The 13,109-nt window shown below is 35.8% G+C and overlaps 1 protein-coding gene across 4 annotated transcripts in view; it reads left to right on the forward strand.

The window, feature by feature from the left end:
• Positions 1-13,109, forward strand: part of ARHGAP29 (Rho GTPase activating protein 29) — a 55,162-nt gene that overhangs the window by 31,672 nt on the left and 10,381 nt on the right. Inside the window, exons 4-16 of one of the 4 annotated variants that reach the window (XM_083359050.1) lie at positions 2,080-2,176; positions 2,856-2,928; positions 3,336-3,396; positions 4,569-4,706; positions 4,940-5,004; positions 5,405-5,515; positions 5,626-5,706; positions 7,107-7,292; positions 7,472-7,609; positions 9,140-9,330; positions 11,011-11,201; positions 12,377-12,505; positions 12,608-12,709. In XM_083359050.1, coding sequence (XP_083215176.1) covers positions 2,080-2,176; positions 2,856-2,928; positions 3,336-3,396; positions 4,569-4,706; positions 4,940-5,004; positions 5,405-5,515; positions 5,626-5,706; positions 7,107-7,292; positions 7,472-7,609; positions 9,140-9,330; positions 11,011-11,201; positions 12,377-12,505; positions 12,608-12,709 — 1,563 coding nt within the window. The remainder of the gene's footprint in view (positions 1-2,079; positions 2,177-2,855; positions 2,929-3,335; positions 3,397-4,568; positions 4,707-4,939; positions 5,005-5,404; positions 5,516-5,625; positions 5,707-7,106; positions 7,293-7,471; positions 7,610-9,139; positions 9,331-11,010; positions 11,202-12,376; positions 12,506-12,607; positions 12,710-13,109) is intronic. The other 3 variants (XM_083359051.1, XM_083359053.1, XM_083359052.1) reach the window with 3 other exon arrangements.

Genomic DNA, 13,109 nt, shown 5'->3' on the forward strand with positions numbered 1-13,109 from the left:
TACATATTAAAATATATATTTATGTTTTGCATGCTTTTATCAAGTTTTGCATTTCTAGTATTTTATTCTGGAAAGAAATTATATATGTTAATTTATCTTACAAAACGTATTTAGTATGACTAAAAATGCATTGTTAAATTTTAGAATATAGAATTGGTTTTAAATACTTCAACCATTTGTGAAGAGAGTTTTCAGAGCAGAGTGTATATGATGAAACTCCTAGCTTTACATTTAATTTACATCATGAGCAATGAAGTCTATATTGAGTAGTTTATTATTATATATATTATTAGATAGTTAATTTCTATCAGCCTACTAGAAACTTTCCTTGTCACAAAGGAAGTCTGATGGAATATCAGACTCAATTTATTGCTTTTGTTTAGATACTTGTCAATAAGATCACATGACATTCTTAATTTCTAAATGTAGCTGACTTCTAATTAAACTCATTTACATTTTTTGTAATTTGTTTTTTTTAAATGATTTAGGTTTCATTAGTTTCTTAATAAAATAATGTATTGTGTAAAAGATTTAAAAAGATTAAATGGAAGCTGTTTCTAAATACCTGTGAGATATGAAGATGGAGTAATGGGGAAGGCACTTTTGTGAAGGGAAATTATTGAAAGAGGCAATCTTTCAGTGACTGGAGCTGGTATAGCCTCCTGGTTTTCTAAATTTCTGAATATACTCTCCAAAGCTTTTCAGGAAAGAAAAATGGCATGACCTAATGCTAAGACTGCTGCAGTTAACTTCCTGCTGCTCTGATTGAAGAGGATTTAAATTTTTCTATTCTTCATTTTGCTTATCTTTTGCAGGTTCAGCTTTTCTACAATCCAAGATAACGTATGCCAATGTTTAGGTTAAAATGTAGTTATAGTCAGGAAACGCTGTTTTCTGCTTATCTAAGAAACAAAATTTTTGGATTATATTACAAACTGATTCAGACAATAAAGAGCAATGATACCCCTGGGACTAGTTTTTACTCTTTTTGCCAGCGACCTAAGTCTGGTTTCCAGAATCCTGAGTTCCAATAAAAGTTGGCAAAATGATTTTTCAAGGAGTCACTAAAAACCTATTGTTTCTCTTTCTGTCTAGTATGATCACTCTGAATGATCACATTAGACAGGGAAACATTAATTAAACTTAGCAAAAAATGCTTGTATAGATGCCAGTGAATAATCACTGCCATGAGCAAGATTTTTCTCAGGGAAGTTGCTAGCCTTCGCTTCTCAGACATCCCAAATTCCACATGCACATACCATTATGTAAGATAGTTTTCTGGGGTCTGGGGAATAGGGAAGTGCTTAGCTTCCCTCCTTGTCAAAAATAAATATATATTAATATTTTCCCATGTGCCTATTTTTGATGTATTCGTTCAATTACCATCTATATATATTTGTATACTATACCAAATTACATGAAATTACAGATCTGTGGATGAATTTCTTGGTTTTAAAAAAATCAACTCAGGACTTGCTTTCTTTGACTGAGGATTTAAACTTTTCTTTCACAAAAAATTATATACTTTTCCACTTCTAACTTCTAGGCAAAATTCTATCTGTAGGAGTTTATTACTTCATCAGGAAAATAGGACAAAAATTAATCTTCAGCACCAGATTCACACATATCCCAACACACACACACACACACACACGTTCAAAATTTAAATATGCTGAAAAATTACAAATTTTTATATTATATAATTTGGCCCTAATCAATTTGATATGCTTGGATGGCTTAGTCCTTCATATGGTTATAGGTTATTTTACTTTAAAAAAAAAGATTGTCTAGCATAAACTGAATGAAATATGCCCTAGCCCTATTTCTTTAGTTTAAATCAGGGGTCTTCAAACTTGGCCCTTTTATGAATTGTGGACTTCAATTCCCAGAATTCCTCAGCCAGTGTGCCTGGCTGAGGAATTCTGGGAGTTGAAGTCCACAAGTCATAAAAGGGCCAAGTTTGAAGACCCCTGGTTTAAATACAACATAGTGCTCGCTTTATGGCCTGATATGAGAGCATTACTTAACTATGAAACTTCAGTCTGCTAATTTATAGAGCCTCATTGTTTTCTCTTTTAGCTGTGAACTTTAAGGAAGTTAATGAAGAAAACAAGCGAGAAGTATTAAGTGAAATATTCTCTTCTATTGACTTACTGGCATTCACTTTTGGCAACATGTAAGTTTTAAAAAGATATAATTGTGTTTTTCAGACTTTAGACTCTACGTATCTGAACCACTAATAATGTCTGTTTCTTCAACCATGTTGTTCATTTAGTTTGTAATTTTCCTTTCCTAATGCTACCTCTTTTTTAGGTCTCCTAACATAGCCAGCTTTCCTTGCAACTGAAAAGAAAGAGTAAATTTTTATACTCTCATACTTTGAAGGTCTTTGCTTCACTGTTGGCAGTCTTTTCTTGCAGCTGCTCTCCATTAACATTTCTGATTTCTGAAGCAATCCTGGAGTTCTGCCTGTTTTCTCTAGCAATGCCTTCTGTGTCCTGCTTTCTAACAATTGAGAACGGAGCAGACTGTATCTAGGCTTCTACCCAAATTTTGAAGTTACCTGATGTTCACCAATTTCATAGCAGTTTTCAGCAGTTAAACATTGTATATTTTTTTAAAATGCTACCATTTATTTATTTATTTATTTATTTATTTATTTATTTATTTTTGGGACTTATGTGCCGCCCTATCTCCCGAAGGACTCAGGGCGACTCAGGGCGACTATACTGCGACTATCTTAAAATAGATGCTGATTGTTGCCATATGATATTTGGACTGAATATTTGTTAGACATTTGCGCCTGTATGGTATGCCAAAGCATAATTTAATTTTTATTCTGACTCCCATGACAGAGTTTCAGACTTCCTTATGGGAGATGTGGACAGTGGCTCAGGACTGGGTCTTCACATATCTCGGCAAAGTCAAGTATGTTGAAAATGTTCTTGAAAGTTTTAGCTTTGTGCAGTGATTGATAACACAGATTTCCTTGCTACTGAGTAAGAACAATCTAAAACTTAAAAACTGCTGAGGAACCTAACTTTTTGTAGAAACTATGGCAGTTAATTTATAAAAAGCTGGAACTAGTTAGTTCTAAAATATAAATATAAATGGGGGGTTCTTTTGTTCTTTTTTTGAGATATTGTATTCAACTACAGTAGTTAAGGTATTGGACTTCTAGTAAGAAGTTGCAATGAGTTGTCATATCAACTTTGTAATGGATAGAAATCTTTATAGAAAGATGAATGTTCACTTCCATCCATGTTCATCAAGTAGCATACAATGTGTTCAATTTTTTTAGCTGATATTAATAAGCTATATTTTTTGTATGGCAGTCTTTTGAAAATCTTTGTGCGGATTCTGGAATATCATTGAATGAAGGTGTTCAATCAACAGGTGAGCATTTTTAAATGTATGATGACTGTGTATCCCATTTTTTGTAGGTAAATCATAGTAGAGGCAGTAAAAAAAGTTATAAACAGATCTTCTACATAAATAAGAATACTAATATAAACATTTAGAGGAAAATCATTGGTGTTTTAAAATAATCATTTAATTATTTTTTATTTATTTTTATTTTATTTTTAATTCCATTTATATCCCGCCCTTCTCCGAAGACTCAGGGCGGCTTACAAGCTTAGCAGTAGCCTTCATTCTATGTATATGCCTGCTTATTAGGGCTTTCACACACACACCCAAGCGGCATTATTACAAAGTCAGCTTAATTGCCCCCAACAATCTGGGTCCTCATTTTACCTACCTCGGAAGGATGGAAGGCTGAGTCAACCTTGAGCCTGGTGGGATGCGAACCTGCACTAATTGCAGGCAGCTGGTGTTACTTAAGGAGGCATTAGCCCACTGCTCCACTGCTCCACCAAGGCTCATTTATGAATGAAATTCCCTCCCAAATTCAAATGGTTGTGAGCCTACTGGTATTTTGAAGGACTTTAAAAATCTGGCTCTTCACACAGGCCTTTGGAGAGGATGACTGATGCCCCTTTCTATCTTTCTTCTCCCCCCACCACCACCACCCAGATTTATTTTCATCATCATTGCTCTTTTTTTCTTGTGCTGTTTTGCATTTTTTCTATTGTTCCTTGTTTTTAAATGTTTTAACAATCATCCACAGATGAACATATTATTAGGATTGATTGCACTAAGTTTAGACCAGATTTGGCATTTTTATCCACCTATTGAGTCCTTCCCAAGGACCTGGGATAGACAGATGTTGTTTGATAGTGTTAAAGCTATCATCATAGGATGTAAGTTGTTCCAAGTAAAGCTGCCTTTTGCAGTGGACTGATTATTATTATATTTCTCATCCCAATCTTAAAAATGTTTGTTACTATTAGAATGAATCTAAGCTGCTCATATTATTTTTCTCCTGTTAGGCCATTACAAAGATTCCATAATTTTTGCTTAGATACAATTCTATGAACTTTTAATGTTTTCTAAAAGCTCTGTCAGATCCATTTAGGGCCAACTAGCATTAAAAAGGTTACAGCTGATTTACTGTTCACACCTAATGTCTCAAACGTGGTGTTTTGTATTTGATGCTTTATTTGCAGGGCACCTTAATGCTGAAGAGATTGATAGTGCTCTCCTAAGAAATGATAATGGAATCAAATCTGCTCTGTCCTATGCTAAAGCATGGTCAAAGTATGCAAAGGATGTTGTTGTATGGGTAGAGAAAAAGATTAATTTGGGTGAGTACTTTTTTCTGGCACCTGAAGACATTGAGAGTCAGGCAGCATGAACATTTTATATTGTCAGAATTTTGCTACCCATTGCCAGTATTTGTGACTTCTAAATTAATAACTGTTTGTTAAAATGAATGGAACAATTGCTTGTTCCTGTCCCTGGAATATTGTAATAAAATAGTATCTAAGATTACAGAAAAGTCTTTTTTAAAAATTATATCTCGTACTTCTTTCTACAGAAATGGAGTGTGCTAAAAACCTGGCAAAAATAGCAGAAACCACTAAGACTATTATTGTATCTCAGGTATGTATTCAGTTAAAAAAAGTATATTAAATGTATTATGTTAATCATTATGGTACAGTTTTGATATTCAAAATTAATTGAATTACAATTTAACTTTATAAGTTCCTAATTATTTGGTAGTTTGTAACTTATCTTCTGTCTCAAAATTTGAATAATTTGTTATAATAAAGTATACCATAATTCAATTATGGTAATATACAGATATTTAAAGGTGCAGATATTTAAACAGTCATTTAAGCAGTATTTTTTAAAAAATAAGCATTTTAAAACAAGTGTTAGGTAACAGTTTAATTTGCCATTAAAGCTGTTTAAACAACTTTTCATTTTTATAATTGGAAATCTAAATCTTAACACTAGTTTGAAAAAATACTGGTATTACATTATGTGTTTTTGCTTATAGGACTACATGCCATTCCAGTCAATATTCATAAATGCATTTCAAAATGATATAGAGAATAGTCTACTTTGGCAGCAGACAGCATTAGCCCTCCAAACTAATAAATTTTTACAGGTAAATAAAAGTTCTTCTGTAAGAAGTATTACTATATGAATAGTTCACTGTTATGTCAACTACTAAGACATAACTAGTACTTCTTTACTCAGTTCATTTTTCTTACTTAGCCACTGCTTGGAAGAAAAAACGAATTGGATAAACAAAGAAAGGAGATCAAGGAACTCTGGCAACGAGAGCAGAAAAAAATGGTGGGTATCATTGTTTATGGTTTGAATTTCTGAATTTCCTTCTGAGCTTAAATTGTGACATCCTGTTAAAAAGAAAAGTCTCGTGCAGAGTCCCCATGGACTTGTGATTGTGATTTGGGCACTTGGCAACTGTTGTGCATTTACAACAGCTGTTGTGTCCTTTGGTCATATGATCACCTTCCCAGCTGGCTTCCAACAAGCATAATCAATGAGGAAGCCAGGCAAGAAATGTTGCTAGTCGTGGTCAATTGATGTCTTGATTAATAATTAGTGTGATAATGCTTAAGGACCAATAAAGGTTGTAAAATTGGATGGGATTGTGTGATATGATTGGTGATGACCTATAAAGCCCTAAATGGCTTGGGTCCGGGATATTTGAGGGAACACCTGCTATGGGTCCGGGATATTTGAGGGAACATCAAGCTCCCTTCGTCCAGTGCGCTCACACAGGGAGGGTCTTCTCATGGTGCTGCCGGTAAAAGATTGCCGGCGGATAACACCCAGGGGGAGGGCCTTCTCTGTGGGTGCGCCTGCCCTCTGGAACCAGCTGCCCGTGGAGCTGAGGACCGCCCCTGACCTTCGTTCATTCCGCCGGGACCTGAAGACCTGGCTCTTTGAGCTTTCCGGCCCAGGCTGAGAATTTTTTAACCGGGGTTTTTAGTTTAAGGGATAATTTAATCTTTTTAAATTGTTTTTTTAACTTTTGTATTTGTATTGCTGATTTTAAATACCCTGTAAACCGCCCTGAGTCCTTCGGGAAAGGGCGGTATATAAATCTAATAAAATTAAATTAAAATTAAAATATGGTTGCAAGACGAGGATTACAGTACCTGTAAGCAATTGCTTACACATCTCTTTTTTCCCTTCACGATATAAGGATCATATTTTCCTTTATCATAATCATTATGTTTTAATGAAGGGACGCGGTGGCTCAGTGGGTTAGGACGCTGAGCTTGTCGATCAGAAGGTCGGCAGTTTGGCGGGTTGAATCCCGAGTGCCGCGTAACAGAGTGAGCGCCTGTTACTCGTCCCAGCTTCTGCCAACCTAGCAGTTCGAAAGCACGTAAAAATGCAAGTAGAAAAATAGGGACCACTACGGTTGGAAGGTAACAGCGTTCCGTGCGCCTTTGGCATCTAGTCATGCCGGCCACATGACCACGGAGACGTCCTCGGACAAGCACTGGCTCTTCGGCTTTGAAACGGAGATGAGCACCGGCCCCTAGAGTCGGAAACGACTAGCACGCGTGTGCGGGGGAACCTTTACCTTTACCTTTACGTTTTAATAAGTAGAAATGTGCTTGGAAATTACAAAATCATATTGATTTAACATATTACTATTCTAGTATAAGGTGTACTTCTTAGTGTAAAAGATATATATATATATATTTTGGAATGAACAGCAAGAACTGGAATCCAGTGTCAGAAAAGCAAAACTTTTATATCTTCAACGGCAAGATGAGTATGAGAGAGCAAGATCAACCACTGTTCGTGCTGAGGAGGAGTATATGGCCTTCAATGGGGGCATTACAAAAGATCCCAGCAAACTAGAAAAGAAACGTAAACTGGAAGAGGAAGCTCTCCAAAAAGTAAAGTATCTTCTTTAAATATGTCTTGTGCAAATATTTGACAAATAGGCTAGCATTGGCTTTTATCTATTATTTGAATCACATGGCCTTTTTATTGTGGGTTATTTATGGAAGGGGATTAGAGTTAACTGGATTTTTTCTCTCTCAGTTCTTATTTCTTTATCCTTCATTTGTTATAGGCTGAAGAAGCTAATGAACATTTCAAAGCCAGCATGGCTGAAGTTGAAGAAAAGAGAAATGATCTAGAAAATTTCAAAAGTGACGTTGTAACACAGCTACGGGAACAAATTTACCAATGTGATCTCACACTAAAAGCTGTAAGAATACATGATTTAATGTATCTTAAATCCGAAAACCTTTAGTGAATTTAAAAATGGCAACATTAGATACTTTGCCACAATGTGAAAATGATTTCACACTTTCCTTATTATTTTAATTATCATGAAAGCCATTCGTATAAGACAATTATTGTGTTTTCAAATAGTTTTCCTGGTACAAAAAAAATGGCATTTACCGTAGTTAAAATAGCAATAGCATTTAGACTTATATACCAGTTCACAGTGTTTTACAGCCCTCTCCAAGTGGTTTACAGAGTCAGCCTATTGCCTATTGACAATCTGGGTCCTCATTATATCAACCTTGGAAGGCTGAAAGGCTGAGTCAACCTTGAGCCAGTCAGAATTGAACTGTCAGTGGACAGAGTTAGCCTACAACATTACATTACAATACTTCATTCTAACTACTGCTCCACCACAGTTAAAATTTTAAAGTATAAACTTCATATCTCCTCCTAGTATTTGAATAGGAAATACTGATTTCTGATGGTTGTTCTGTTTGTTGAACTCCAGATATCAAATGAGAAAAAAGCACACGCTCATGAAATAATTAAATTCACAGTTAATTCAGTTAAACCAGTCATGTCCAACCTGCAGCCCATGGGCCACATGTGCTCCTGACAGCTAGTAATGTGGCCCCACAAGGTTGTAATAGAAATATAAACAATAAAGGAAGTTAGTTATTTATATATTCTATATGCAGGCCCCATACAATTCCTTTTCACTTAGTACAGCCCAAAAGATTGGCCACACCTGAGTTAAACTCAGACTTGAAACACCTGATTGAAGAGAAGTTGTACATCTTTCATTAGCTCAAAAGCCATACCATGCTTTCCATGGTAAGTTGAGAGCCCTACTAAATCTATGGGGGCTCTGAATGCTGCAAAAAGGGTGTTGGTGAGCTATATTTTTATGTTCCTTCTATAGAGAACATTCTGCAAATGAAAAAAGCTCCCAGTTCCAGAGCCTCATTTCCTGTAAGATTATATCAGATTATCTTTGCCATATTTACTTCTTTGTGTAATGGTGTAGCTTCTGTCATAATATTTGATGAGAGTGCCAATGCTTGGTTGTTTTGTTTTTAGTTTTTTGTATACACTGGTACTAAGCAAAGGGTGCCATGTTTATCTTTCCTTTAAAACAACCTTGAGAATTTGAAGGTCAACAAGTGGGTGGGCGGGGCGGGTTTTTTAAAAAAAATTCTATACTGTGTTTTTATTGTTTGTAAACCACCTAGAATCCCTGTGGAGTGAGTACGCGGTGATATAAATTTTCTAAATAGAAAAAAATATTAAAAGTGTGAAAAATGCAGCTGTGGTTTAAACTTTGGTTTAAAGCTGCTTTGTTTTTTTAATAGGTTAATTGTAAAGAGAATGTAAGCTTAGAGCTATTTCTAGAGTTTGGATTTTGCTTTAATTAAAATACATGTATCTAACATTTTGTAGTTTCTTTGTATTTTGCTGTTTCTAAAAAGTACTGTGAAAACTTGAAAAACTTTTATCTTCCACATAGGCAACAGTTAACCTGTTCCAGATGCAGCATGCCCAAGTTGTCTCCCTACCAGTCAACTGTCAGTCCCTCTGTGAGAGTGCCAAGCTCTATGATCCAGGAAAAAAGTTCTCTGAATATGTGAAGAATTTGCCAAAATACGATGCTCCTACTGAGCCTGTTTGCTTTGAAACTCAGAGTTCCCAGGCTGGAGGGTGAGACATTAGATATATTCTTCCGTGTTTGTCCGTAAATATGAACCAAAAGTTCAGATAAAGAAATAAAATGTAGATAAAGAAATAAAAGCTTTGAATTGTTGGATTACTATTGAATGATGGGAAAGCAAATTGGAATGGGGCTTAAAAGCAGGTGAGAAGCATTCTTACGTAAGTTGATGTTTTGAATTTAGCAAAATTGTGCATTTGTCAGCTGTAATAGTCAAAGTTTACCAGTATACCTGAGAGTTCTTTCCCATATTTAATTACTATCACTGAAGAATAAGTCTTATTCATTGATTTTATAATGTTGTAGGGAAATGGTCATCATATAAATGATTTATATAAAAGCCTTGGAATATTTGGATTTCTTGGTCATATACAGCACTCTTTACTGTTCTGTTTCTTTATTGTAGTTATTTTAAATCATGTTTGTCTTTATTTTCTGCTGTTAGAGGAGTCTTCGTTCCCTACTCGTCCATGACCAAAGTGGCTCAGACAATTACTACTTTTTTTCTCAGATGTGGGCAGGGGGATAAGTTCATAATTCTCATCAGTGTTAAATACAGAGCCAGTGTCTGCCAAAAATTTCAAAATCATAATCACTTTAAAAACAAAAGTAGCAATGGAAGATTTAGTATGCTCATTTTAGTCGCAGAATATTGAACTTCGAGTGGCAGAGAAACATAAAATGGGTGGAATGAATTGTCTGATGTCTACTATATATAGGATCGTAGGTTTTTGGAGAAAAATCCACGTTATAAACAGGGGTACTTCTTAGAGTTGGGTTACACCACACTTTTATTGTAAATCTTTTATTGATCTGTCTGCCTGCCTGCCTATTTGATTTTGAAACCACCCATCTGCCTCACATTTTTATTGATAAGCATTTTTTATCGAGAGTCCACTAAAGCTTGGAGGATTGTTCTTCTGTTTATTCTGATCTTTGCATATGAATCAGCAACCCCAGGGAAGATGAGTGTATGTCATCAAGATAGGTTAAGTTAATTAAATGCATTTAAATTTATTTAATAAATTTTAATTAATTAACAAAAGAGTCGGGGAAGTGAATTCATAGTGAGTGGTTTGATTTTGGGGAGGGAATTAAAAGGCAGAGAGCATAGTGGAGTGCTCCCCTGGGAATGCAGGTTTGTGGGAGGCCTGCATTTAACACACCTCAGTAAATGGGTGAATAGCTGCCCAGGAGGATTGTTTAAAGTTATCTAGAACCAGTGGTGGGATTCAGCCAGTTCGCACCACTTCGGCAGAGCCAGAGAACCAGTTGTTCACATATTTGAATCCCACCATTGCCTAGAACCCATTGGAGAATGCCGGGCTGAAAGAGTGCCTGCCAGCCATTACGACGAGTTCTTATAGCGTCACTCACTACAAGTTGGAAGTTGTTTAAATCAATTTAGCTGAGATGCCAGAGACTTATCTCAGGATCAGTTTGAAGCTATTGATGCTGAGGAATTGAGCGGAATTTGTTGCTGGGTTAGTCTTATAATCTGTGGATTGAATCTCTGCTTTGCCAGGTTGTTGAAAGCCATCAAGAAAATTTCAATATTTACGGCTATGGCTCTGTACTCAAAAGTACTTAAAATCTTGAAGAGAAGTGTAAAATGTTGATGTATTGGGAAAACAGTGCAATTCCAAATAATAGTTTGTTCCCTTTCACAGAATTTTCAGTAAACAGTCAGACCATGTTCATGCATCCCAAGGAAGCATATCTCAGTGCTCAGGCGATTATCCTATTCAGTTACTAGACGATATTACAAGCCCAGCCTATCTTTGCTCTCAAAAGATTGGAGACAAAAGATCTTCGAGCAGTACAGATGTCTCTGGTAATACTTCAGATGATCATTTACGTAGTTAAGTAAACAACTTTAAGATATGATTATGATCTGGCCACCCCCAATGTTCTAATGTATTATTTTTGTTGTATATTGTGTTTTTGTTGCCTCCAACAAAATATCTTTACATAAATCAATTATATCAATGGAAAGGAAACCTAATTAAGACTCATAATTTAATTAAGGAAGTGAGAATTTTAAACTTTTCAATTAATATTAATAAGCCAACAAACCAGAGTGAAATACAAATAGAAATTGAACAATACAATTCCTCTCCAAGGAAATGAAACAAAGGCCAAACAGTAAAAATGTTGAAATATGTGAAAGTTAATAACATTTTAATATAATAGAGCCTTGGTGGAGCAGTGGGCTAATGCCTCCTTAAGTAACACCAGCTGCCTGCAATTAGTGCAGGTTCGAGTCCCACCAGGCTCAAGGTTGACTCAGCCTTCCATCCTTCTGAGGTAGGTAAAATGAGGACCCAGATTGTTGGGGGCAATTAAGCTGACTTTGTAATAATGCCGCTTTGGAGGGGGAAAGCCCTAATAAGCAGGCATATACATAGAATGAAGGCTACTGCTAAGCTTGTAAGCCGCCCTGAGTCTTCGGAGAAGGGCGGGATATAAATGGAATTAAAATAAAATAAAATAAAATAATATTAAATATGTAATTAATTCATTTCAGTTTGTTTATTGAGGATAAGTGTGTCTCTATAATGTAGAGGCACTATTCTTCTAATGATTAGTCGTTTAAGAATTCGTAGCTCATGTTTTCAAGGCCTTTTATGGGTTTGTAGCAGGTATGTAATTGGGGTCCACCTGAATGTAGATGTTAGACTTGATGTCAATTAATGTCAACTTTCTTGTCAGCAAAATTTATACAACTAAATTTCTGATTTAGTGCTCTGTTTTTGCATTCAAATGCTTCTTGGACTACTTTGTTCTTCCATAGTTATGATTCAGGCTATCCCACTGGGTGAATACAGCAAAACTGCCACTTGCAGAGCATGCACAACCAAAACAGTGGCGTGTACAGACATAGAGAGGATGTATAGTTCTTACTGTAGTACAGTGAAGAGTGCCTCTAGTTTTGATTTTAAAAATTACATATAGGCTGTGAGAAGCAGGATAAAATTTGTTTTATATCTGAAGAACCAGAAGTCATTAAAACCTATTTCTCCTTCTCCTTTAAAGCTGTGCGAGGCCCACCACCTTTTAGATCCTGGTCAGTTGGTAACCAAAGTGGGGGAATGTGCAGCGATTCTGAAAGCGCAGGAGGAAGCAGTGAGTCACGATCTGTGGATTCTCCATCTGCTAGCCCTGGTACAGATGCTACCCTTCAATGCTTGTATTATTGCTGAGATTTAATGAAGCAAAAGAAATGCAACAGAATGGCTTAAATTGTCCGTTTTTTTGGCTGTTTAGTAGGTGACTTTAAAAGAAGGCTTCCTCGTACACCATCCACTGGGACCATGTCATCTGCAGATGATCTTGATGAGAGAGAGCCACATTCACCTTCCGACTGTGGTAATATAATCTTAAGCTGAGTTCATCATTTGTTCTAAGTACACTTTGCACTCCCAATTTTCTTTGATTCTTAAACTTCGTTAGAAACAGAAGGGTAGATAGTGGACATGTTTATTTGTCCTGAGCCAAAAAATACATTTATTGAGCTGAAAGAGCACATTTCAGTTACGTACAAGGATTCTGCAAAAATGAAGCTTTAGCCGTTCTGCTTAAAAGGGTAATACATCTGCTAGACATGTGTTCGATAGAAGCTGGAATTAAATAAGCAGGGAGTTATTGTTTGGGGAGGTTTTTTTGGCTTGGGTGATATGCTAGTGGATATTTCAAAACCAATAAATAATTGTTCAGTGAATATACAGAAATGTATGACTTTTTCAAAAGTAGAAATATGAAATGGTGA

Source organism: Vipera ursinii (genome assembly GCF_947247035.1).
Source record: "Vipera ursinii genome assembly, chromosome: 3".
Classification (NCBI taxonomy): domain Eukaryota; kingdom Metazoa; phylum Chordata; class Lepidosauria; order Squamata; family Viperidae; genus Vipera; species Vipera ursinii.